Source organism: Ailuropoda melanoleuca, chromosome 13, assembly GCF_002007445.2.
Source record: "Ailuropoda melanoleuca isolate Jingjing chromosome 13, ASM200744v2, whole genome shotgun sequence".
NCBI classification, from domain to species: Eukaryota; Metazoa; Chordata; class Mammalia; order Carnivora; family Ursidae; genus Ailuropoda; species Ailuropoda melanoleuca.
In genome coordinates, this window is record NC_048230.1 from 71,191,286 (window position 1) to 71,213,488 (window position 22,203).

General features: G+C 49.3%; 2 protein-coding genes across 5 annotated transcripts in view; one reads left to right on the forward strand and one right to left on the reverse strand.

The window, feature by feature from the left end:
* TTLL9 (tubulin tyrosine ligase like 9) overlaps window positions 1–8,342 on the reverse strand; it is a 37,800-nt gene extending 29,458 nt beyond the window's left edge. For 3 of the 4 annotated variants that reach the window (XR_004619433.1, XM_002918305.3, XM_034640066.1), the window contains exons 1-2: window positions 8,266–8,342; window positions 5,085–5,128 (exon numbers count right to left, since the gene is read on the reverse strand). Coding sequence is in view for 2 of the 4 variants with exons in the window: in XM_002918305.3 (XP_002918351.1) it covers window positions 5,085–5,128; window positions 8,266–8,280 (59 nt within the window). In the remaining 2 variants the exon portion in view is untranslated. Of the gene's footprint in view, window positions 1–5,084; window positions 5,129–7,838; window positions 7,872–8,265 lie in introns of those variants that run through there. The other variant, XM_034640067.1, reaches the window with a different exon arrangement.
* A 5,136-nt stretch (window positions 8,343–13,478) lies between these two features.
* The window catches only part of DUSP15 (dual specificity phosphatase 15), a 9,352-nt gene continuing 627 nt past the window's right edge, over window positions 13,479–22,203 (forward strand). Inside the window, exons 1-6 of the mRNA XM_034640069.1 lie at window positions 13,479–14,015; window positions 14,763–14,796; window positions 16,368–16,450; window positions 19,037–19,086; window positions 19,963–20,037; window positions 21,200–21,424. Of these exons, the coding sequence (XP_034495960.1) occupies window positions 13,995–14,015; window positions 14,763–14,796; window positions 16,368–16,450; window positions 19,037–19,086; window positions 19,963–20,037; window positions 21,200–21,424 (488 nt within the window). The 5' untranslated portion in view covers window positions 13,479–13,994. The remainder of the gene's footprint in view (window positions 14,016–14,762; window positions 14,797–16,367; window positions 16,451–19,036; window positions 19,087–19,962; window positions 20,038–21,199; window positions 21,425–22,203) is intronic.

Genomic DNA, 22,203 nt, shown 5'->3' on the forward strand with positions numbered 1-22,203 from the left:
CGAAGTGGGTGTGGCTATACGAGGGTCACGCGAGGGATCCTTGTGGTGGTGGGAATTTTCCTTACTGTACTATACAGTTTCACTCTCTGTTACCATTGTGGGGAACCAAATACAGGGCACGTGGGATCTCACTGTATTATTTCTTACAACTGCATACGAATCCACAATTATCTCAAAGTCAGTATTTAATTTTAAAAAAATGTAACACATCTTTAAAAGTCTGGATAATGGCTACTTTTGTGGGGGAATGATTGGAAGAGAGCATGAGTGGCATTCTGGGGTGTTGGTGATGTTCTGTTTCCTGCATATTAAGTTAATGAAAATTCATTGTGCTGTAAATTTATGATGTATGCACCTTTCTGTATATACAACAGAACTCTGTAACAAAATATACCACAAATAAAGTTAAAGGATTGGCTATAGATTAAGATAAAATATTTACAATGCTTACAATCCATAAGACACTAGGACCAAGTACAAAAAGAGCTCCTACAAATCATTAAGAAAAAGACAAAGAACTCAATAGAAAACTGCCTAAGGGATATGAACAGGCAAGTCACAGAAGAGAAAACTTACCAGTATGCATGTGAAAAGATACTCAACCTTCCCAACAACCTAGGAAATTAAAATACCAAGGAGAGGCTTTCTGCTACAGGTTACAATGTAAGAGCATGTGAAAGTCCTATAGTCACAACAAAGGGGAAAAATGTACAAAATAAATATCACACTTGACTACGGGTCTAGTGGAGAGGAATGGATAAAAGGAAACGTGACCAACTGATTCCAGAGAGAAACAAGCCCTTCCTGGGGGAGCAGAGCGATGCTGCAGTTTCTAGGTCTGGGGGTGCCGAGGGCGGGCACGTGGAGGAAATGAGCCAGCGGTGGAGAGACTTTGCAGGCACCAGGAGAAAGCAGCTGAGCTTAGACAATACGTAGGGTGGCCAACCAAATCAAAATCCGGACTATCACCCCGCTTCCAAAACCAAACCAAACCAAAACAACACTGCAGCAAATATGCTTAAGAAAGAAGCAGTAGTTGGGGCGCCTGGGCGGCTCAGTTGGTTAAGCAGCTGCCTTCAGCTCAGGTCATGATCCCAGGGTCCTGGGATCGAGCCCCACAGGCTCTCTGCTTGGTGGGAACCTGCTTCTCCCTCTCCCTCTGCCTGCTGCTCCCCCTGCTTGTACCCTCTCTCTCTGTGTCAAATAAATAAATAAAATCTTAAAAAAAAAAAAAAACCTTAGGGGCACCTGGGTGGCACAGCGGTTAAGCGTCTGCCTTCGGCTCAGGGCGTGATCCCGGCGTTATGGGATCGAGCCCCACATCAGGTTTCTCTGTTGTGAACCTGCTTCTTCCTCTCCCACTCCCCCTGCTTGTGTTCCCTCTCTCGCTGGCTGTCTCTATCTCTGTTGAATAAATAAATAAAATCTTAAAAAAAAAAAACCTTAGAAAGAAAGAAAGAAAGAAAGAAAGAAAGAAAGAAAGAAAGAAAGAAAAGAAAGAAAGAAAGAAAGAAAGAAGCAGGAGAGAACACAGTAAAGCAGAGAGAAAACCCATACTCCTGCACATTGATGGGGTGTGTGTATTCAGGCAGCCCTGCCAGAGTTGAATCCAAAAATGAACCCCAAAACCATAAACAACCAGAAAAAACGGAACTGCCGTCCAGCCCCCACCCAGGACAAAAGCTCAAAACAGCAGTACAGGAGGCTGGGCTTGGAGTGAACTCAGTGTATTTAAAGCTTCAGTCTAGCCCCTGTTCCACTCAGCTCTAGGAGGCATCGAATGATCAGCCCCCAACCTAACTGCTAGTCAGAGGAAAGGGCTTACGGTCTCTGGAAACACAATCTCTCTCTCTCTCTCTCCACACATTATTCCTTTTGTAGGTCTGAGTCTCCATCTGGTATAATTTTCCTTCAGCCTGAAGAACTTTCGTTAGTGTTTAAATGCATGACAAAAATAACAGCACGAAGGACCAGAGGGGAGTAAACAGAGCGTGCTATGCTAGGGTTCTTGTGCAGAAGGGGTGTAATATTGATTCAGGGTAGACAGTGATGAGTTAAGGATGCATATTGTAGTTCCCTAGAATAGCGGTTCTTGATGGGTGGTCCCAGAATTCCTCAGGGTCTCTAAGCCTTTCAGAGGTTTACAAAGGCCTCCCTTTTCCAACTACGTATCTTTGTGAGTCTGGATTCTCCTCCTATTCTTCAACGGAAACAACATATCACAACAGATTGAATCCAAAAGATTTGGGAAGCCAGATGTTTTCTATTGTTCCAGACATTAAAGAAATTCACAAAAATGTAAAAACAATTACTACGCATCTTAGTAAATTTGGGGGAGGGAGAACACAGCTACAGTTCATAAAAATACATTATTTATGCTACCAGGTAGAGTACATTGTTGCTTTTTAAATAAATTAATAAATATTTTTCAATTTTATCATTTTAAATTTCTAATATGATGTTGATAAATAAAATCCACACAAAAATTAATAAGAGTCCACAATAATTTTTAAGTAGTAAAGAGATCCTGAACTCAATTTTTTTATTATGTTCAGTTAGCCACTGTATCATTAGTTTTTGATACAGTGTTCAATGATTCATTAGTTGCTTGTAACACCCAGTGCTCATCGCATCACGTGCCCTCCTTAATGCCCATCACCCTGTGTTCCCACCCCACAACCCCCGTTCCCTCTGAAACCCTCAGTTTGTTTCCTGGGGTCCATAGTCTCTCATGGTTTGTCTCCCTCTCTGATTTCTCCCCCTTCAGATTTCCCTCCTGTCCCCTACTGAGCTCAAATTTTAAGAACCACTGCTCTAAAATAGTAAAGTAAGGAGCCTTTAAAATTTAACCCAAAACAATGAAGAGATACAATTTCAGAATCCTTCAGATTGGGAGAAATGTTTAAAATCAGACAAATACCAAGTGTTCCCAAGAATTGGGAAATGATAATTATCCTATAATGCTGATGGAACTGTAAACTGGAGAAATTTTAGAGAACAATTTGGCATATTAGAACTGTCAGGTACTATTCATACACATTAGACTGGCAAAAATCTAAAAGTCCAAGTTTGGCAACAATGTGCTAAAATTGGAAGCTCTTCCTGGGCTGGTAGAAGGCACTCTGGAGAACCACATGGCACTGTTCAGTAAAACTGAATTAGCACGTACTCTAGACCCAGCAGTTCCCTCCTAACTCTATACTCCAGATAGATACCCTACATATGCAACTGGGCATTACATGTACAGGGATGCTCATTTTGTAACTACTTATATTTTTTTATAGAAATAACCTGCAGCACACAGTCGATGGGCCACCCTTGTCCCTTGGGCGTTCTCCATTCCTGCGCTAGTCAATCAGAGGGCTTTCCACTGCCAACCCCCCCACCCCAGGGCAGCTCTTTGCCAGAGGGCTTTTTCTGGCCCTCAGAGTCTGCTGGGCCAGTGCTCAAATCGAATCCAAAGTGCCCCTCCCCCAACAGCACACAACCAATGACAACTAGAGTTGATGGATAAATCCTCCAGCCTCTCATCGCTCCGTTGGGATGAGTCTGCCCTACGTTTGTACTATCTCCTAGGAATCCCCGGTGGGACCGAGCCCCACCTGCCCACTGCAATAACCCATCAGTAATGCACCTTTTATTGGTTTCTTTCCCTTAGCTGTCTCACATCCCCTCTTCCCCACCAATGTTTACTGGAATCACCTTCCAACCTTCCAAATAAACTGCTCTCTCATCCTTGTCTCAGGCTCGGCTTCTGGAGGAAATCAATACTAAGACACAGCCTAAAGGCCTTTCAACAGGAAGTAGAGAAATAACTGGTGGTACACAATGGCACACATACAGTAGTTAAAGCGTATCAGAGTTTCACACACCAACAAGGAATAAATACTGAAAATAAGAGTTTTGTGTGATAAAAGCAGCATGCAGAATAATAATGGTATAACATCACCCATGTAATTTATAGTCCTAGCCTCACGCAGCCAGGAGGGTCCATGTCACACAATTCTGGTCAGTAAGGTAAAAACGTAAGATTGCTAAAGAGGATGCGTTCTTGGAAAGCATTGGTTCTTTTGATTAAACTAAAGAGAGAAAGAGCTGTGGCTTGAGTCTTCCTTCCCCACTTCTTCCCAACTTGATCTTGACATGAAGGCTGGAGCTGTAGCAGCCACTTGGTGTCCATAGGGAAAAGGTCAAGACCATCACAGAGACACAAGCTCTGACAGTGTTGAACCACTGCACCAGCCCTCCAGACTATTTGTTACATGAGCAAAGTTATTACAATTTTTTTAAAGCTACTGTTAGTTGGGTTTCCTATTACTTGTAGCTTAACACATTCCTAATTGGTGTTTGCCCTAATAAAACAGATCCCATTAACTGACGTGCCCTTTGTCTGATTGGGGCGGGAGTAGGCGTGTAAGTTTAGGGTCAGCTCCTGAAGAGTGCTGCATGACGGACGGGTCAGAGACCACACATGCCCACCTCGGTGGCGGTGCTGCCAGAAGTGACATTAGAAAGCAAAGAAATATCTAATGAAATAGAATAGACATATCTAAACTCTGTGCCATAGTGCATGCGATGTAACCTCTTCTGACTCCCCACAAAAAAACTTCGGTAAAGTCTACACCCAGGTTACTGCCGCAGAGGGAAGCACAGATGGGGGCAGCGTGGACATTGGGGTTATCAAGTCATCACATGGTTGTTGAAGGAGGCAGGAGGGCGTGGGTAGATACAACATGGGCCCTGGAACCCAACAGGCTCTGCCATGAACTGATCCTACAGTCTTGAGCAAGTTACCTAGCCGCTCTGAGCGTCAGTGTCCCCACCTATAAAATGGACCCGGTAGTGGTATCTGCTTCAAAGGATTGTAGTAAGGACTCAAGGAGCTAATACAGCCTGGCACATGGTAACTGCTCAGTGGGTGTTTATTATTATTATTATCAGTATCATTATTGAAGTAAAGAAGGGGGATGGAGAGACGGAAAAAGGGGAGGAAGAACGGAGGGAAGGAAGGAAGGAAGGAAGGAAGGAAGGAAGGAAGGAAGTTAGTTAGTTCTGTGTTTATTAGATGGTGTGGGACCACTCACCGCTCTTTTCCCTTTGGCAATCCATGGCCCTTGTAATTTTGATTCTGCAAGGACAAAAGGAAAGCAATGTAACTGGTTCTGCATACCCACCCTGCCTTCCCAGCTCGATTTACTGCAGATCTGAAAATGCTCAATCCATAAGACACAACACTAACCAGATCCTGAGACATGAAAGATCAGCCTGGCCAAGTTCACACTGGTCAGCACGTGCCCAGCAACTTGGTCCTCGGAATAAATCTACAAGTATTCAAGAACCCACTTTACAGGACTGTTCCACAGGCATGAGCAGTCGGGTGAATGCCTAGTTTTCAGTGCTCCAAAGGTCCAACCCTGAACCCCAGTTTTGAGGGCTGAACTCAGCAGGCTCTGTGAGAAGGAACGGAAACTTGAATGTTTGATTAGGTCCATGATCCAGAAGGGGGCTGGGCCAAAGACTCAGAGAGAAGTTAATTTCTTCCACCCAAAATGGACCTTTCAAATCCTCAACAGGGGGTGGGGGTTGGGCATTATTTTGCTTCTACCATGTCTAAAACAGTTTGGCCCTTAGTCCTAGTAAGACTGATTCCCAATGGCAGGTATGAAAAAAGAAATCAAAATTGGTCTTGTACAGGATGACCATTGCAACTTGGACAGACTTGTCATTGGCATTAGTTTTCTATGAGTAAGCACACCAAATTACAACAACCTTGGTGGCTTAAAATAGTACACATTTATGTCTTGCATTTTCCATGGGCCAGGAGTCTGGGCACGGCTTAGCTGGATCTTCTGGCCAGGTCTTACAATCCTACAACCACAGTGACAGCCTGGATTATGGTTCTCATACATGGGCTTGGGGTCCTTTTCCAAGATCATCCAGATTGTTGGCAGAGTTCAGTTGCTCTGGGTTGCAGGACTGAGGTCTCTGTTGACTTGCTAGCTGTTGACTAGGGACTGCCCTCAGCAACTAGAGGCCCCCTGCAGTTCCTTTCAACATGGCCCCCTAGTTCACAACATGGATTTTTGCTTTCCCCCAGGCCAGCAGGAGCTCATCCCTCTGACCCCCAACCCTCCCCACTCCAGATCAGCCACAATAGAGTCCTATATGATGCATAGTATACAATCATGGTAGTAACTATCCCATCAAATTCACAGGCTCCACCCACACTCAAGGGGAGGGAATTCTACAAGGTGATCTAGGGGCCTTCTAGAATTCTGCCTACCACACCATCCTATTCCTCAAAGAGCCAGTGGAAAGGATAGAGGATACTGTTTTATGAAACTGACAGAAATTAGCCCCTACAAAAGCACATGAACTCTTAACCTAGAGGTACATTTAAGCCCCTCCAACTCCCCCAGCACTAGTGGTGTCCTACTCTTTTTTGATATATCGTTTATACTCTTTCATGTTTTCAGTTCTATTTTCCATATGTTTATCCAGTCTTTGGTTGAAAAATGTTTCCTGGGGCGTCTGGGTGGCTCAGTTACGTGTCTGCCTTTGGCTCAGGTCATGATCTCAGGGTCCTGGGATTGAGTCCTGCATCGGGCTCCTTGCTCAGCAGGGAGCCTGCTTCTCCCTCTACCTCCCGCTCCCCCACTTGTGCTTTCTCTTTCTGATAGATAAATAAATAAATAAATAAATAAAATCTTTAAAAAATTAAAAAATTGAAAAACTTTTCCTTCCTCCACTGAATTGCATTGATTCTTCTGTTAAAATTCAGTTGACTGTATAAATGTAGGTCCATCTCTAGACTGTTTTATTTGTCTACCCTTATGTTGCTACCACCCTGTCTTAATTACAATAACTTTCTAGTAAATTTTGAAATCAGGTACTGGAAGTCCTCTAACTTTGTTTTTTTCAAGATTGTCTTTGCAATTTGGGGTCATTTGCACTTCAATATAATTTTAGAATCAGCTTGCTAATTTTTACCAAAAAAAGTGTGTTGGGATTTTATTGAGATTGTACTGAATCTACAGATCATTTTGAGAAGTGACATCATCAAGTATTGAGTCTTCCAATCCATGAATATGGTCTATCTCTATTAATTTAAGTCTTCTTTAATTTCTTTCCATAATATTTTCTAGTTTTCAGTACAGAAATCTTGGACATTTTATATTAAATTTATTTATAGGTATTTGATTTTGTAAAGTTATTTTAAATAATATTTTTAAAATTTGATTTTCCAATTATTTCATGATAGAATATTGTGGTAGGCATAATAATGTTCCCCCAGGGGCGCCTGGGTGGCTCAGTCGTTGAGCGTCGGCCTTCGGCTCAGGGCGTGATCCCGGCATTCTGGGATCGAGCCCCACATCAGGCTCCTCCGCTGGGAGCCTGCTTCTTCCTCTCCCACTCCCCCTGCTTGTGTTCCCTCTCTCGCTGGCTGTCTCTCTCTATCAAATAAATAAATAAAATCTTAAAAAAATAATGTTTCCCAAAAGATGTCCATGTCCTAATATCCCAGAACCTGTAAATAGATAACATTACAAGGGGAAATTAAGGTTGCAGATATAATCAACTGACTTTAAAATGGAGAGATTATCCTGGATTATCTGAGTGGGCCCAATGTAATCACTCATTTTTTGTTGTGAGAGGGACTTAAAGAAATGGGGGTGCCAATTCATGAGAAGTAGAACACGGGATAAGAAGCAGGCTAGTTGGGGGGAGTGTTGGATTCTAGAGTAATTCATTTCCCCTCTTTGGGTCGCATTTTTCCCATTTTAAAGTGGGGGAGTTGGCCCGTGCACTCCTAAAGGACAAGGACTTGTCTGATTCACCTGTGTCCTTACTGGTCAGCACTGGGCTCAGTTTAAAGAAGGCACTGATTAGCGTTTTAGGTCGAATGTGTTACGAATGGATGGATGGGTAGGCAAGAGGGAGGCGGGATGAACGGATCTCTAAGAGCTTTTCCAGGTCAGGAAATCGAAAATTCTGAGGTTCCCCCAGGGTCACACAAATCGTTGAGTACAGTTTAGAACCCAGATTCTCCTAACTTTCCCGCCAGCAAGCCTAGTGGTGGACTCGCGCAGCACCTCCGGCGGCGCGCGGTCAACCGGAGTTTGAAGTCCTTTCTCCGTATTCGTCATTTTTCTCCCACTCTATCCGGAATCACTCCGCGGGGACCCCCCCAAGTAGGAATGCCTCCGTGGCCTCCCTTCCTTCTCTAAGGACGATGAAAGCATCTGGATCCCCTGGCACTCCTACCTTCGGCCGCGACATGGTACGATTCCCGAGGGCCAGACCCAAACCGCCACCTCGCTGCGCTCAAGCCTGTGCGTCCCGTTGCCAAGGCGACGGAGGGCGCCCGGACCCGCCGCTCTGATTGGATGAGCCAAGGGTCCTCCTCGCCGCGTGGTTCGCAGGCTAGTGTCCGATCCCAGCCCCTGAAAGGTCTTGCGCGCCAGAGAGGCCCAGACCTCCTTACTCGCTCGACCTTTCTCTCTCTCTTTCCCTCCCAGCCACTCTCTTCCGCGACCCTGGGGCGCACCTGGCCAGAGACTGGCTGCCCTCGGCGGGCACTGACTGCCCAGCGCCTCCTCCAGCTGCCTTTCGCTAGACCTACGAGCGTTCAGTCTGTAAAGTTGTCAGCTTTTCCTTACTTGGTACCTCACTAAGTCGCCTTGTCATTTGCTTAGTTGGTCATGAGGCCAATCAGTCACTTGTTTTTTCTCGGCCACTCTCTCTAATTCTTGGGCACCAACTACATGCCAGGATTCACCTCAACACATGTAGTAACCTTCTGACCAGTCTGCCAGTAACCACTCTTGCCCTATCTGTTGGAGTTCATTCTTGGTACTGCAGTTGAAGAGCACAAATTTGTGAAGAACACAAATCCGATCCGATCTCTCCACTGAATGTAACCTGAAGTAGCAATTTATTCATCATTGCACCCTGAATTGGCTCCCTGCCTTTCTCTGCCTCCCTTCTCCACAGCCCTGGGATCTATATGCCAACCATAGCTGATTAGAAACTGTTAAAGAAACGTGTTGTCTGTTTCTTAGTAACAGAATATAAGTTATGTAAGAATATGTCGAATATATGCAAAACGTTTTACTAAATGACAAATTCTTATTAAGCCTCTAGTCTATGGCATGCCTCATTCTTGACTCTTTGATACAGCAATGAACAAAACCAACAAGTATCTGCCCTTGCAGAGTTTATATTCTCATAGGTAAAATGACAAAACATTGAAGGACATTAAAGAAGACCTGAATAAATGGAGGGATATACCATGTTCATGGACAGGAAGACTCACTATCAAAAAGATGTGTATTTTATCAAATCTAACCAGGACTTTTGAGAGACTTTCTCAACCCGAGAGGCAAATATCAATGGAATAATATGGGGATCCAAGAAACAGGTACAGGTGTGTGTGTGTGTGTGTGTGTGTTTTAACTTGATGTACAATAGAAGTGGCATCATAAATCAGTGGCATCATAAACCAGTAAATGGCATTGAAAAACTGGGTTTCCATAGGAGTGAAAAATAGATGCCTAATTCAAGCATATTAAAGAATAAATATGGCAAACAAATATTTCAGGCTATTGGAAAAAATATTAAGAATATATATATATATGTATATATATAGGCATCTGGGTGACTCAGTCGATTAAGCATCTGCCTTCGGCTCAGATCATGATCCTAGGGTCTTGGGATCAAGTCCTGCATCAGGCTCCCTGCTCAGCGGGGAGTCTGCTTCTCCCTCTCCCTCTTCCCCTGCCCTCCCCTCTGCTCGTGCTGTCTCTCTCACTTGCACTCTCTCTCTCTAAAAATAAATAAACAAAATCTTTTAAAAAAAAGAATATCAGTACTACGATAGAGGAAGAAGTTTAGGATGCCTTGGGAATTCATAACAGTGGGGTTTAACCATGTTTAATTGGGGTCAGCAAGGACTGGCAGGAGGAAATGGGAGCTAGTCTGGTAAAGGGGATGGGAAGAGCATTCCAGGTGAAAGGAATGACGTGCAAAATTGGAAATCAGAGAGAGAGAAGCATGTTTGTGGAAGCGAATGAGGATCAGTGGCCAGGAAAGAGTGGGGAAGAGGGGAGAGATGAGGCTGCCAAACCCCCAGGTTGTTGTTGTTTTCTTCATTACAAATGTGAAAACAGAGCCCTAGTGAGGAGAGCAGAACCAGGGCCTCCTAACTCCCAGTCAATTGCTCCATGGTAATAATAATGACAATGATAAAATGATGATGGACTGTGTGCTGGTCTCTCTACTAGGTACTTGAAATATATCCTCCCATTTAATCTCACTGCAGACCTATAGAGGTTTCTCCTCCCCATTTTACAGATGATGAAATTGAGACTCACGAAAGTTAAGAAACTTGCTCAAAGTTACAGAGGCAGACGCCAGATCCCACAAGGCCTTGTGTGCGATGCCAAACATATTGAACGTTTTCCTAAGGGAATTGGTGAGTGTATTAGGTTCCTACTGCAGCTGTAATTACCACAAACTAGTGACCTAAAAGAACTCAAATGTAGGAGCTTACAGTTTTTGAGGTCAGAAGTCTGAAGTGGGTTTCACGAGGCTAAGATTAAGGTGTCAGCAGGGCCAGGTTCCTAGGAGGCCTTAGGAGAGAATGTGTTTCCTTGCTTTTCCACGTGCTATTCCTTGGCCCATGACCCCCTTCCATCTTCAAAGCCAGCAATCATAACACTCTGACCTCTGTTTCTATCATCAGATGCCCCCACCCTGACTCTATTCTCCTGCCTCCCTCTCTCACTTATAAGGACCCAGAGAATGACATTGGGCCCACCCGAATAACCCAGGGCAATCTTGCCATCTCATGGTCGGCTTATTAGCAACTTTAATTCCATCCACAGCCTTAATTCCCCCTTCCCATATAACATAATATATTCACAGTTTCCAGGAATTAGAGCATAGACATCTCCAGGGAGACTGTTGTGTTGCCTACCACAATGAACCATGCTGAAGGGTTTTAAGAAAGGCAGTGACAAAGTGAGACCTGCCTTTTAGCATCTTCGTATTCCTGGTTTTGTGAAACACTCTCTCCCTGACTTATTTAAGGCAAATGGAGCTTTGCGACAGCTAACACTTTCGAAGGCGGAACAGTTCATAGACATTAAACGTGTTAAGCCTAATAACTTCAGCTGGTGTTTTTACAGAGCTTTTAACGTGATGGAGTTCCTTCGTACGTGCGACTTGATTACTCCCCCAACAACCACGTATGAGTCCAAAGCACTGTTAATTACTGCCTCTTTATGGAGGAGGAAACTGATCCAGGGACATTTGGTCGCCTGCCCAGGGCCACAGAGCTGCTAAGGCCAGGGCCAGGACTAGGACTAAATTCAGACCCCTCCACCAGTATTTCTTTACGCCATCTGTGGGGTGGGCGTTCTGGGAAACTCAAGTCAGACAGCACATCCTTGGTGCAATTTTTCATGTATGACTTGGTGCCCAATAAACTTTTGTTGAATAGATGAGTTCCTGCTTTCACTTCTGTGGCACAAAAAGTGGTTTTCAAGGCAGGAAAATGGGGAACGGTCCTAGAATTCCTCCCTTTCCCCCACATCCAATCTATTTGCAAGTCCCATCAATTGCGCTGCCAAAATATTAAGTCTGTCCCCTTCTTTCCAGTTTCTCTGCTCCCGCCACATCCCAGGGCTCTGCCGCCTCACTGGCCTCCCCACTTTGCCTCTCTAATATACTCACCTGGATAGGGGCTAAAGTGACCAACTTAACATGCAAACCAGATGACAGGACCGGCCTCCCCTGTTAAATTTTCCCACCAACTTTCGGTCATAGAGGAGGAAAACCTAAACTCTGCGTTATGGCCATACAGGGTCCTAAAGTCTTGGCTCCCCACTCCCTCTTTAGCCTCAAGCCCCTTGGCCCCCCTCCTCTCCAGTCCCACTGGCTCTTCACAAAGGCCAAACTTTTCCCACCACAGGGACTTTGCTTGTCTTGTTCCTTCTGCTGGAAATCTCCCTACTCTTTAAATAGCTGGGTCTTTCTTATACATCAAGTCTCAGCTCAGATGTTGCCTCTTTAGAAAGGTTCTTTCTGCCTTCTTTTGCTTCCTTCACTGAAAATTGTGAGCGTTTGTAAATACTTTGTCTATTTGCTTATTTTTTGCCTTCCCTCCTAGACCTGAGATGTCTGACACATAGCTACCAGCCACATAGGGCTGTTAAGCATGCGACACATGGCTAGCCTGAACTGAGACGTGCTGTAAGTGTAAAGTACACACTGGATTGTAACGACTTCATACAATAAAAAGGATGTGGAATGTTTCAGTAATTTTTAAATATTGATTGCATGTTGAAAGGATAATATTTTTGATATACTGGATTAAATAAAAACATTATTAACAATCCATTTCTTTCTAGTTTTTTGATGTGGCCACTAGAATATTCAAGATTACATACGCGGCCCACGTTATATTTCTATTGGGCAGCGCTGGTCTACACTGTTAGTGGACGAAGGTAGGAACCATCTCTGCCTTAGCCACCTGTGTCCCTAGTACTTGTCCTATAGCAGGCTCTCAGTAAGCGTTTGTGGAATAATTTAGTTTTTATGAGAGATAAGACAGGCAGCCCCATGTACGCTGTGAATTTGAAGAAGAAAGAAATACCAAAGACAGTTTTCTCTCTCTCCAGTCACTGCATTTCAAACAGTCTGTCAACTCCGTCCTGCTCTGTACCAGCATTTCCCCCATCATCACCTACCACTATAGATGCGGGGTGGAGGGTGGCTGGAGGAGCGGGGTCACGTGCTTCTATTTCAGGCCCACAGGAGGGGCCCCGTCTCAACTATTTTACCTTCTTCAGCGTTGGTCCTAGCAGCCAGAAAAGGGCTCTCACCCCGACACACTGAGACACACAGATAGGGTAGCTGGGAGCCAAGGGGAGCCGCCCAGGGTCACCCAGCAGGTCAGAGCTGAACAGGGCCCGGAATCCTCTCGGGTCCAGGACTCTGGCCTCTAACTACATCCTACCGTAGTCTCCTTTATTCCAAGGGACCCAGGTGTCTGGAACCTCCCCCCTTGCCTCGCTCTCCTCACATTTTACCTCTGATCTCTTGAGGCCCCTGAGGGCAGTTCTGCCTGGTCTCAGCAGAGCTACCCAAATGGCACCATCCGCATAGAGGCCAAAGTGGATGGGATGAAGAGATGGGAGGGAGGGAGGATGGATGGATGAATGAATGGATGGATGGACCAAGGGAGGGATGAATGGGTGGACTGGTGGGTGGGAGGGCAGATGGCCGCATGAGTGGGGGAGGAAGACGTCCGGCTGGTAGGATGTCTGCATGGAGGCGGGGCAGGAGTGAGGATGCACAGAAGGAAGGAATTACCCACACAGTATCTGAATATAGGGGGACCCACAGCGATCCAAGGCCAGCCCCGGTGACGTTTCTGCTAGGAAACCGCGGCCAGGCCGAGGGAGCCGTACGCTCTGCCCCGGGGGCCCGCAGGGAGGTCCGGGCCAGCGCCGGAGCTGGGATCTGAGTGGCTGCGCGGCCGGCAGGGGGCTCTTCCCGCCCCCGCGCCCACCCAGCCCGCGCCAGACGGTGCCAGGTGGGGGGAGCGCCCCCGCCCCCACCTCCGGAGGTGGCGGCCCCACGCGGCCCAACAAGCTGCCGTTGTCCCGCGGGCCCGGGGCCCGGCACACTGGGGCTTTGTCCAGCCCCCCGCCGCGACTCACGGTGGGGGGGGCCCCACATGACCGAGGGGGTAGGAGGAGCCTGCGGCGGTGGCGGCGGCGGCGGCGGCAGCTCCACCACCATTTCCCTCCCTGGCCGGGGGTCGGCGGGCGGTGGTGGCGGCGGCGGCGGCGGCGGCGGCGGCCGGGCAGGGGCCCCTGTTCCCCGCCAGGCTGCAGGCGCCGGGCCTGGGCCAGCAAGGCAGCTACGACCCGAGCGCTCTCCGGGCGGCGAGCTGGGGGTGCGCCCGGACCCCCGCCCCCGGGATCATGGGGAATGGCATGACCAAGGTAGGGGGGCGGGGATCGCGCAGCCTGCACCTGGCCGCCCCCAGCCCCGCCGCGGCGCCGGCTCCGCCTGGGTCGCCGTGCCCGCCTCTGACCTTCTGGCCCTCGCTCTGAGGCTCCGTGTGTCTAGATCCCTGTCTCCCGGTGACCCTCTGACCCTGCATCCCTGTGTGTCTCTCTGCTCGCGCCTCCGTTTCTCTGTGTGTCTCTGGCCTCGGTCTCCCTATGTCTCTGTCTCTGCCTGTTTCTTTTGCTCTGTATTTCTTGTTGGGTCTTTCCGTGGCTCTCTGTCACTCCCACACTCTCTCTGAGTCACTTTCCGGGTCTCCAGGCGTCTCTGTCTTCCTTGAGTCTGACTCCCCAGACTCTGTCTCTGGTGCTGTTTCTCCATCCTGCCCCCTCTGCCTGGGCATGACCCTCCCCCTGTCCCTGCCTTCCCACCTCCCTCTTCAGAATTCCCCACCACCCACCTGGTAATTCCCCCTCTCCCTTGCCCCCCTCCTCTGTATTCCCCTCCCCTCCCCCCTCTCACCCTTACCCAAGCTGGCCTCCCCTGGTGCCCCCCTCCTGCCCTCTGCAGCCCCTCTCACGGGGTCCAGGCCCAGGACTGGGAGAAGATTGCTCCTTGAGTCCTGAGGTCCAGACACCTGTCATGGGATGGAGATGGGTTGTGGGCCCCCAGCTAGCCCGTGGGAAGGCCTGCACCCCTACCCCACTGACCCCACTCACCCCAGCCTGTCTCTCCTGTAGGTACTTCCTGGACTCTACCTCGGAAACTTCATTGGTGAGCACTGCCCACTCTGTCCCAAGGCCGTGGCACTCTGCCTGTCCCAGGCCCGTGTCCACCATTCATGCTCTGGCCCACGCACCTTGGAAGCGCTCAGGAATGGGGCTGGGGACAGGGAAGCAATGCCAGGCTGGGAGGGAGAAGGAGCTCATGAGGACTAAGAGATATGTGGGCGGAGGATGTCCCTAGTGCAAAGGGCTCGGAACACCTGCCAGATGCCAGGCAAGTCTGCACCTGCTCTGAGCCCCAGCCTCTCCCTCAGCACAAGGCCCACTCGCCTCTAAGGGCTCTTACAGCCCTGGGGTTCCTGGGTGAGGTCTGTTTGGGGCTGCTGCTTCTAACTGGGAAACTGGGAACCTCCCCCTACAACCTTCTACACTGAGGGGAGGTCTCTGGAGACTGGACTCTACCCCAGAAACTTGTCAGTGAGCATTACCCACTGGCCCAAGGCCACGGCCGTCTACCTGTCCCACGCCTGTGCTAAGAGACGAGCTGATCCTGAGACTCCACACCTTTCCATGTGGGGTCAGAGAAGGCTTCAGAGAGGAAGGGATGTCGCAGCAGGACAGGGCTTTCCCCATCCACCCCTGCCCCCCTCCCCCCTGCCCTGGCATAGATGCTCCACTCCCGTAAATCTGATCTCCTCCTCCCTGGGAGCCGCCTCGGCTGTTCACACCACTTGGTTTCTGAGTATTCAGCGAAGGGAGCTCTGGATCCTCTTGAAGTCTGTAGCCCCATGAGGACAGGGGCCATGAAGCTGCCCCACACCCCCAGGCCCAGCCAAGGCTGCACTAGTCAGTGCTCAGGAACGTGCTGAATGAAGTAGACGTCTGGAGAGAGAGGGGAAATGTGTTATTTATTCTGACTCTAAAAGAGCCACATACATTGGAATTCCCGCCCCCAGAGAAGGCCACTGATAGAAGTGTGAGGTTTATCTCTGGGTCAGTTTTCATATATCTTTGTAGCTGCAGATGTAACATTTGAAACAAAAATGGAAGTCTATTCTGCATGCCATTCTCTGACCTGTTTCCTATTTAATAATATACTGTGGCCATGCTCGCCCATCAGCACAGAGAGGCCTCTTCTACCCAATGGCTGCACAGCATTCAAGTACAAATACACCATTATTTATCCCGTTCTCTCATGGTGGACGTGTAGCTTGCTCCCACTTTTTAACAATTTCTGGTACGTTTACTATTATGAGCAGTGCTGCAGAGAACATCATCTTCACACGGCTTTCTGGGGGAGCAGACCCTTCTGTAGACAGGATTCCTGGAAGTAGAGTTGCTGGATCAAGGATATGCCAGGAAAGGGTGTTTGCCATGGAAGGGACAGCAGGGGCAAGGCCGGGAAGAGGCTGGGCTGTTGCTTGTGGGTACTCCAGAGACAAGACTTAAGCCTAGGGGTGTGGTGGGACCTGTCAGGCCAGGAGCAGGAGGTGGTCAAGGAGCAGGTGGCTGGCAGAGGGCGGGCCAAAGTGGAGAGGGAGGGGTGGGGAGGGGAGCTGGGCCTCGAGCTCCCACCTCTCTTGGCCGACCAGATGGGCTCAGGAATCTCGTTTCTTTCAGATGCCAAAGACCCGGACCAGCTGGGCCGGAACAAGATCACACACATCATCTCTATCCACGAGTCACCCCAGCCTCTGCTGCAGGTACTCCTTACGCCTGTCCGTGGGCTGTACACAGGTGTGGAGGGGAGCTTCAGCCCCCCACAGCACCCACTTATCAAGTACTTACTATGTGCCAGGCCCTATACTGCCTCTCTGACCCATACTAGGTTCATTCTGTTAAAAACTGCCTTGGTTTACATCAGCATCCCCATTTGATCCCTATTTGGCAACCGAGGCCCAGAGAGGTAAAGTAACTTGCCTAAGGTCACACATCCACGAAGCTAAGGAGCTAGGAGTTGACGGTCTGACTCCAGAGGCCTCACCCTGAACCTTAAAAAGCCCCTACGTGGGCTTCCCATTGCCCAACTGAACAGATGACTCACATGGATGATTCTGGGTTCTGTGTCTTGCTGTGTAATCTTGGGCTGTGACTTCACCTGTTTGGGCCTCTGATCCCTCAGTCCTGTCTGCCCCCAGAGGGGCTGTTGTGAGGATGCAAAGGGGCTGCAGGGTGGTGAAGATGCTTTGCACACTGTGAAGCATGGCCCCCACCGGAAGGGTTGGTGCTGGTTTTATGGAGTCCTGGAAAAGAGGGGGTAAATGTATTCTAACAGAAGAGGAAAGTAGGAAATCCAGACCACTTCTTCTGTAATCCTGGGCACAGGACTTCATCTTTCCGAGCCTCGGCTGCCTGATCTGTAAAACTGGAATTTTATTAAGATGTATTTATTTGAGAGAGAGAGCACGAGCAGGAGGGTGCAGGGAGAGGGGATCTCTAGTAGATTCTGTGCTGAGTGTGGAGCCCAATGTGGGGCTTCATCTCACAACCCAAAGATCGCAACCTGAGAGGAAATCAAGAGTCAGACACTCCACCGACTGCACCACCAGGCGCCCCTAAAATGGTGATTTTATAACAGCACCTACCTTACTGAGTTGTTGAGAGCCACTTGGCAGCCAACAAATTACAGCCGATAGAGAAAAGTTAATCATACTCTTATCCCCCAAATAGAGCCCCTTCCTCCTTCTCAGAGTATGTGTCTAAGTCCACCCACTAAAGGGGAATAACTGTGGGTGGAAAAAGGCTCTAGAGATCTGAGATCCAAACCAGGTTTTAACCCAGATTTGCTGTGTGATCTCCGATAGGTTCCTTCCCTTCTCTGGGCCTTAGTTTCCCCATGTGTCAGCATTGCGTCTCTAAGAGCAACCTCCAATAATCTGTGATTCTCAGTGTCATTCAAACAAGACATTTCCAGGTCAATGGAGTCTGAGTTTGCTTTATAGGGCAGGCTTGTTTTAGTATTTGGAGTATCAGTCACTAGACTGCACAGGGAAGGTTGTCAAGTCATGAATAGATTGACTAATGACATGACTGCTTGCCAAAGAGTCCCCACTCCAGCAGCCTTCCCTTCTTCCCACAGGCAGCCCTGCCTCCCCAGCTATCAGTGAATTTACCAGTCAGGGCTTGATAATGCCGAGCAATGCCCAGGCCAAATGTGTTGCAAAGTGAGGTTGCAAACCTTGCAAAAGATGCAGGATGGTGTGACCTTGGGAAAAGTGAGTCAGAGAAGGGCTGGAATCTCACACACAGCCATTAACAAACGAGAACCTGGCCCTACGGTCCCTTAGCCAAGGCTGGTGGTGGGCCTGGCGCTGGAAAAGAGTAATTTGAATATCAAAGGATTAAAAGAGTCCTTGAGAAAAGAGATTCTTGGAACACGAGCACAAATCACCTTTATGATCTCATGTGAAGGTTAAGCGTGAAGTAAAGGATGTCACAGCCAGTTTGTGGGAGAAATTACTGACAATTCATCCCTTGATTATTTTAATAATTAGCACATAGTTTTATAACCACAATTAATGAGCTATAAACTTATTTTCATGGTTTTTGTTGCTTTTCAAGATAATAAAATCTGTTTTTAATAAGACCTTTAAAAAACCTTTTTTTGGGATGCCTGGGCGGCTCAATCCGTTAAGTGTCTGCCTTCGGCTCAGGTCATGATCCCAGGACCCTGGTATCGAGTCCCAGATCAGCCTCCTTGCTCACTGGGGAGCCTGCTTCTCCCTCTCCCTCTGCCTGCCATTCCCCTTGCTTATGCATGCTCTCTCTCTCTCTCTCTCTCTCTCTCACTCTATGACAAATAAATAGATAAAATCTTAAAACAAAAAAAGACCCCACCTTTTTAAAATAAGTAATCTCTCTACACCCAACGTGGGGCTCGAACTCACAACCCTGAGATCAAGAGGCGCATGCTCTACCAACTGAGCTGGCCAGGTGCCCCCGTTTTGCCCTTTTTTTGGTGTAATTTTGTAATCGTCATTTGGAGGAGAGTCACCGCTAGTGGCCCTTTCCCACCTATTAAATAAAAGGTCCCTGAATCCTTTTTATCAAGTCCTCATGCCCAAGTCACCTATGACGTTAGGATACCATCCTCTCAAAAGGTTCTGGAACCACAGACAGAGTTGGGAGGCGCTCAGAGGTGCTATCTACCCTCTTTAGATAGAGGGGGCAACAGTGGCTCAGAGAGGGTCAGGACCCGGCCTGGGGTCATGAGGTGCTTGGGTGGCCCTGGCCATGGTCAGAGGTGCAGCCAAGGGCCCCCAGTGCCCACGTGTGTTTTGTACTTGCAGGACATAACCTACCTTCGCATCCCTGTGGCGGACACCCCTGAGGTTCCCATGTAAGTTCTCTGGAGGCACCAACAAAGGGGTCTTCTGCTGTGGTGGTCGCGAGGGCGGGGGGTGGTCTGGGGGAGGGCAATGAGGACTCACGCCAAGAAAGCTGTCCTGGGGACCCCAGCACAAGTGCTCACTCAGACCTATGTTTGGCTCTGTCTCAGCTACGCCCTTGCCTATGCCCCTGACCAAGACCCTTAATCTCCCAGAGCTCAGTGTCTCCAGCTGTGAAATGGAGAGAGTACCCTAAGGACCAGATGCCCCAGCAGATTTGAAGGGGTCAGGCTCAGCCAGTTGCTGGCCCTGGAGTTAAGACACCTGGGCTCCAGCCAGACTTTGCTGTGTGACCTTGCACAAATCGCTTTCCCTCTCTGAGATCAGATGGCACAGGCTGAGGATCCAGGACAGGGCCTGGCATGTAACGGGGACTCAGAAAGCAGTGTTTCTGTGTTATGAGTAGCAGTGCCTCCCAGCCTGGGAGTGACCCAGAGAGACACTCCTCCCAACCCATTGTTGACCAGCATTGTTCCCAGCTGCTCTGATCACAGACCCCACAGGAGTGGGACTCCTCTGTCTCCTCCCACCCATGTCCTTGAAAGACCAAGATAAACCCTCCATGAAACTAGGATCACAGAACCCACTGGAGAGGTGCTCCTGCCTCCGTGGTGGGATTGCTCATTACCGGCCTCTTTCACTGCCTGAAATACCACTGTTGTTGCTTCACACATCCCTCCACTTATACGATACAACAGGCCCCTGTTCGCTGCCTGAGCTGGCTGCCCTGACGGCCCAGGGCTCTTGACATCCCATCAGTGCAGAGGGGGACAACTCCTAGGAGACCCGCCCCCCAATGCTCCCTACCTTATTGCTTTCTTCTCTAGCAAAAAGCACTTCAAAGAATGTATCAACTTCATCCACTGTTGCCGCCTCAATGGGGGGAACTGCCTTGTGCACTGGTGAGTTAAGAGAGGAATGAGGGGGCAAGTAAGGGGCTGCCCTCCATCACACCCACACCCTCCATCACACCTATGGGGAATGAGGGACCTGGGATGGACTTTCTCCAGCCCATTGCCATGCATGACCGTCCGCCATTCATCTGATGGAGGCTGATCGGGGGCTCCATCCAGAGCTCTGTCCCTTACCAGCTGTGTGGCCAAGGCCAAAGAGCTGTTTCTTCCTGAGACTCCCATTTCCTCCTCTGTAAAATGGAGAAAAGACTGTTACCTGCTGGGTTACCAGGAGAAATAGGTGAGGTCACGCAGGTAGCCCAGCACCCTCCAACCGTTCTGGCTCCCCCTCCTCCCCTCCATGCTTTTGAGGGAATAGGGCAGAGGAGTGGAGGAACCCCAGGCTGGGAGACAGGACTCACAGCCCCACCCCCCGCAGTTCGTGTCATTCATCCCATAACTCCCCACTGAGCACCTACCCTATATGCTGGGCTCAGGGTGGCTCTGCCAGAGCCCTAGTCCTAAGAACAGCTCCTCCAGGCTGTCTGTCACCCTCTGCCCCTCCTTCCCCCACTCCAGCTACCCTGGCCAACTCCCCACCCTTCAAATCCACCAGCTCCCACCTCGCGGGCTTCGTACACTGCCCAGAACATTCTTGACGGACTCTTACCCATCTTTCAGGACTCAGCTTGATGTCACTTCCTTGGAAACCCCTTCCCTAATCCCTCCCCAGCCCCTCCACTAGATTAATACCTTTTCCTATATGATCTCTTAGCCCCTGGACTCCTCCTCAGAGCAATTACCACCACCTGACGTTGTTTCCCTGGTTAGTGGCCATCTCCCAACCGTCCCGTAAGCCCCAGGACAGACTGTGTCTGTTTTATTCCCCACTATATTCCCAGTACCTGAAAAGTAACAGATGGTCAGGAAATGTTTGTTGAATGAATGAAGTGATGCTTCCACTCAGGCCACTGATGTGGGAGAGTGCCCAGGGGATACTCCAAGTGGAAGGAACAGCATGGACAAAGGAAGTGGGAAAACAGCTCCTGCAGGATCTTTGTGATGGGAGCTCAGAGGCCAGGGTGGGAGAGCTGAGGTGGGGAGTGGGTTCTGGGGGCAGGGCATGGAGGATATTGTGCCTTACCCGAATCCTGGGGGGCGGGTATCCCAGCTTTGCAGGCATCTCCCGCAGCACCACCATCGTGACGGCATATGTGATGACTGTGACGGGGCTAGGCTGGCGGGACGTGCTTGAAGCCATCAAGGCCACCCGGCCTATTGCCAACCCCAACCCAGGCTTTAGGCAGCAGCTGGAAGAGTTTGGCTGGGGCAGTTCCCGGAAGGTAGGGGCTGGGGCGGGGGCAGGAGCTGGGCAGGGCTGGGAGACTCTTCTTCCCGCTTGAGTTGAGCACTGATCGGAAAGAAGATAACCCGTGCTTCAGACCTGACAGGAGATTTTTCGGGGGTCTCAAACTCGTGACCCTTGAGCTAATCTAGCCTCTAGGTGTATTTTGTTTGGTCTGCCAGATGTTTTCTTTTCCTTTTTAGTTTAGAATTTGCATGCCTTTGGGCCAGACTGTGGACCCTTCCATTTGCCCGGGTCCCAGCATTGCCTGCTCTACCTGCCTGGAGCCTGAAGGCATTCAAGTGTTTGACCCTCTGGGGAGAAATGCCCATTCCCTACACCACCCCTCAGTCCTTGATGAGGCCAAAGCATCTCCTTCTCTTATGCCCACTGGGTGGATGGCACATGGAGATGTCAGGAACCGACGGCTCCCTGGGAATAAGGGATGAGAGACAGAGGAGCAGCGGGGGCAGGAAGGCTGTCCCAGGTGGCAGGCTGGTACTCAGAGGCTTATCTGCAAGTCCGCTTGAGGAAAGAGGCAGGCAGAGGCCAGTGTGTTTGGGGTTGTTGTTGCTCAAGGAGGAGGGTTCATGTGGTCCCCCCTGGGCCGGGGGCGGGCGGGCGTTGCTTTAGCAGGTCTGGAAGATGGAGTGTCAAAGGGGAAGGGGGTTCAGGAGAGGGAAGGGACTCAGAGGAGGGGGGGGCTCCGCGAGGGCGACGGAAACTCAGAAGGGCGGGTAAGAGGATGCTCAGGAAGGGGAGGGGCCTAGCGAGGGGTGGGGAGCTCGCACAGGGGCGGAAGCGACGAGGACTGGGTGGGGGGGACCGGC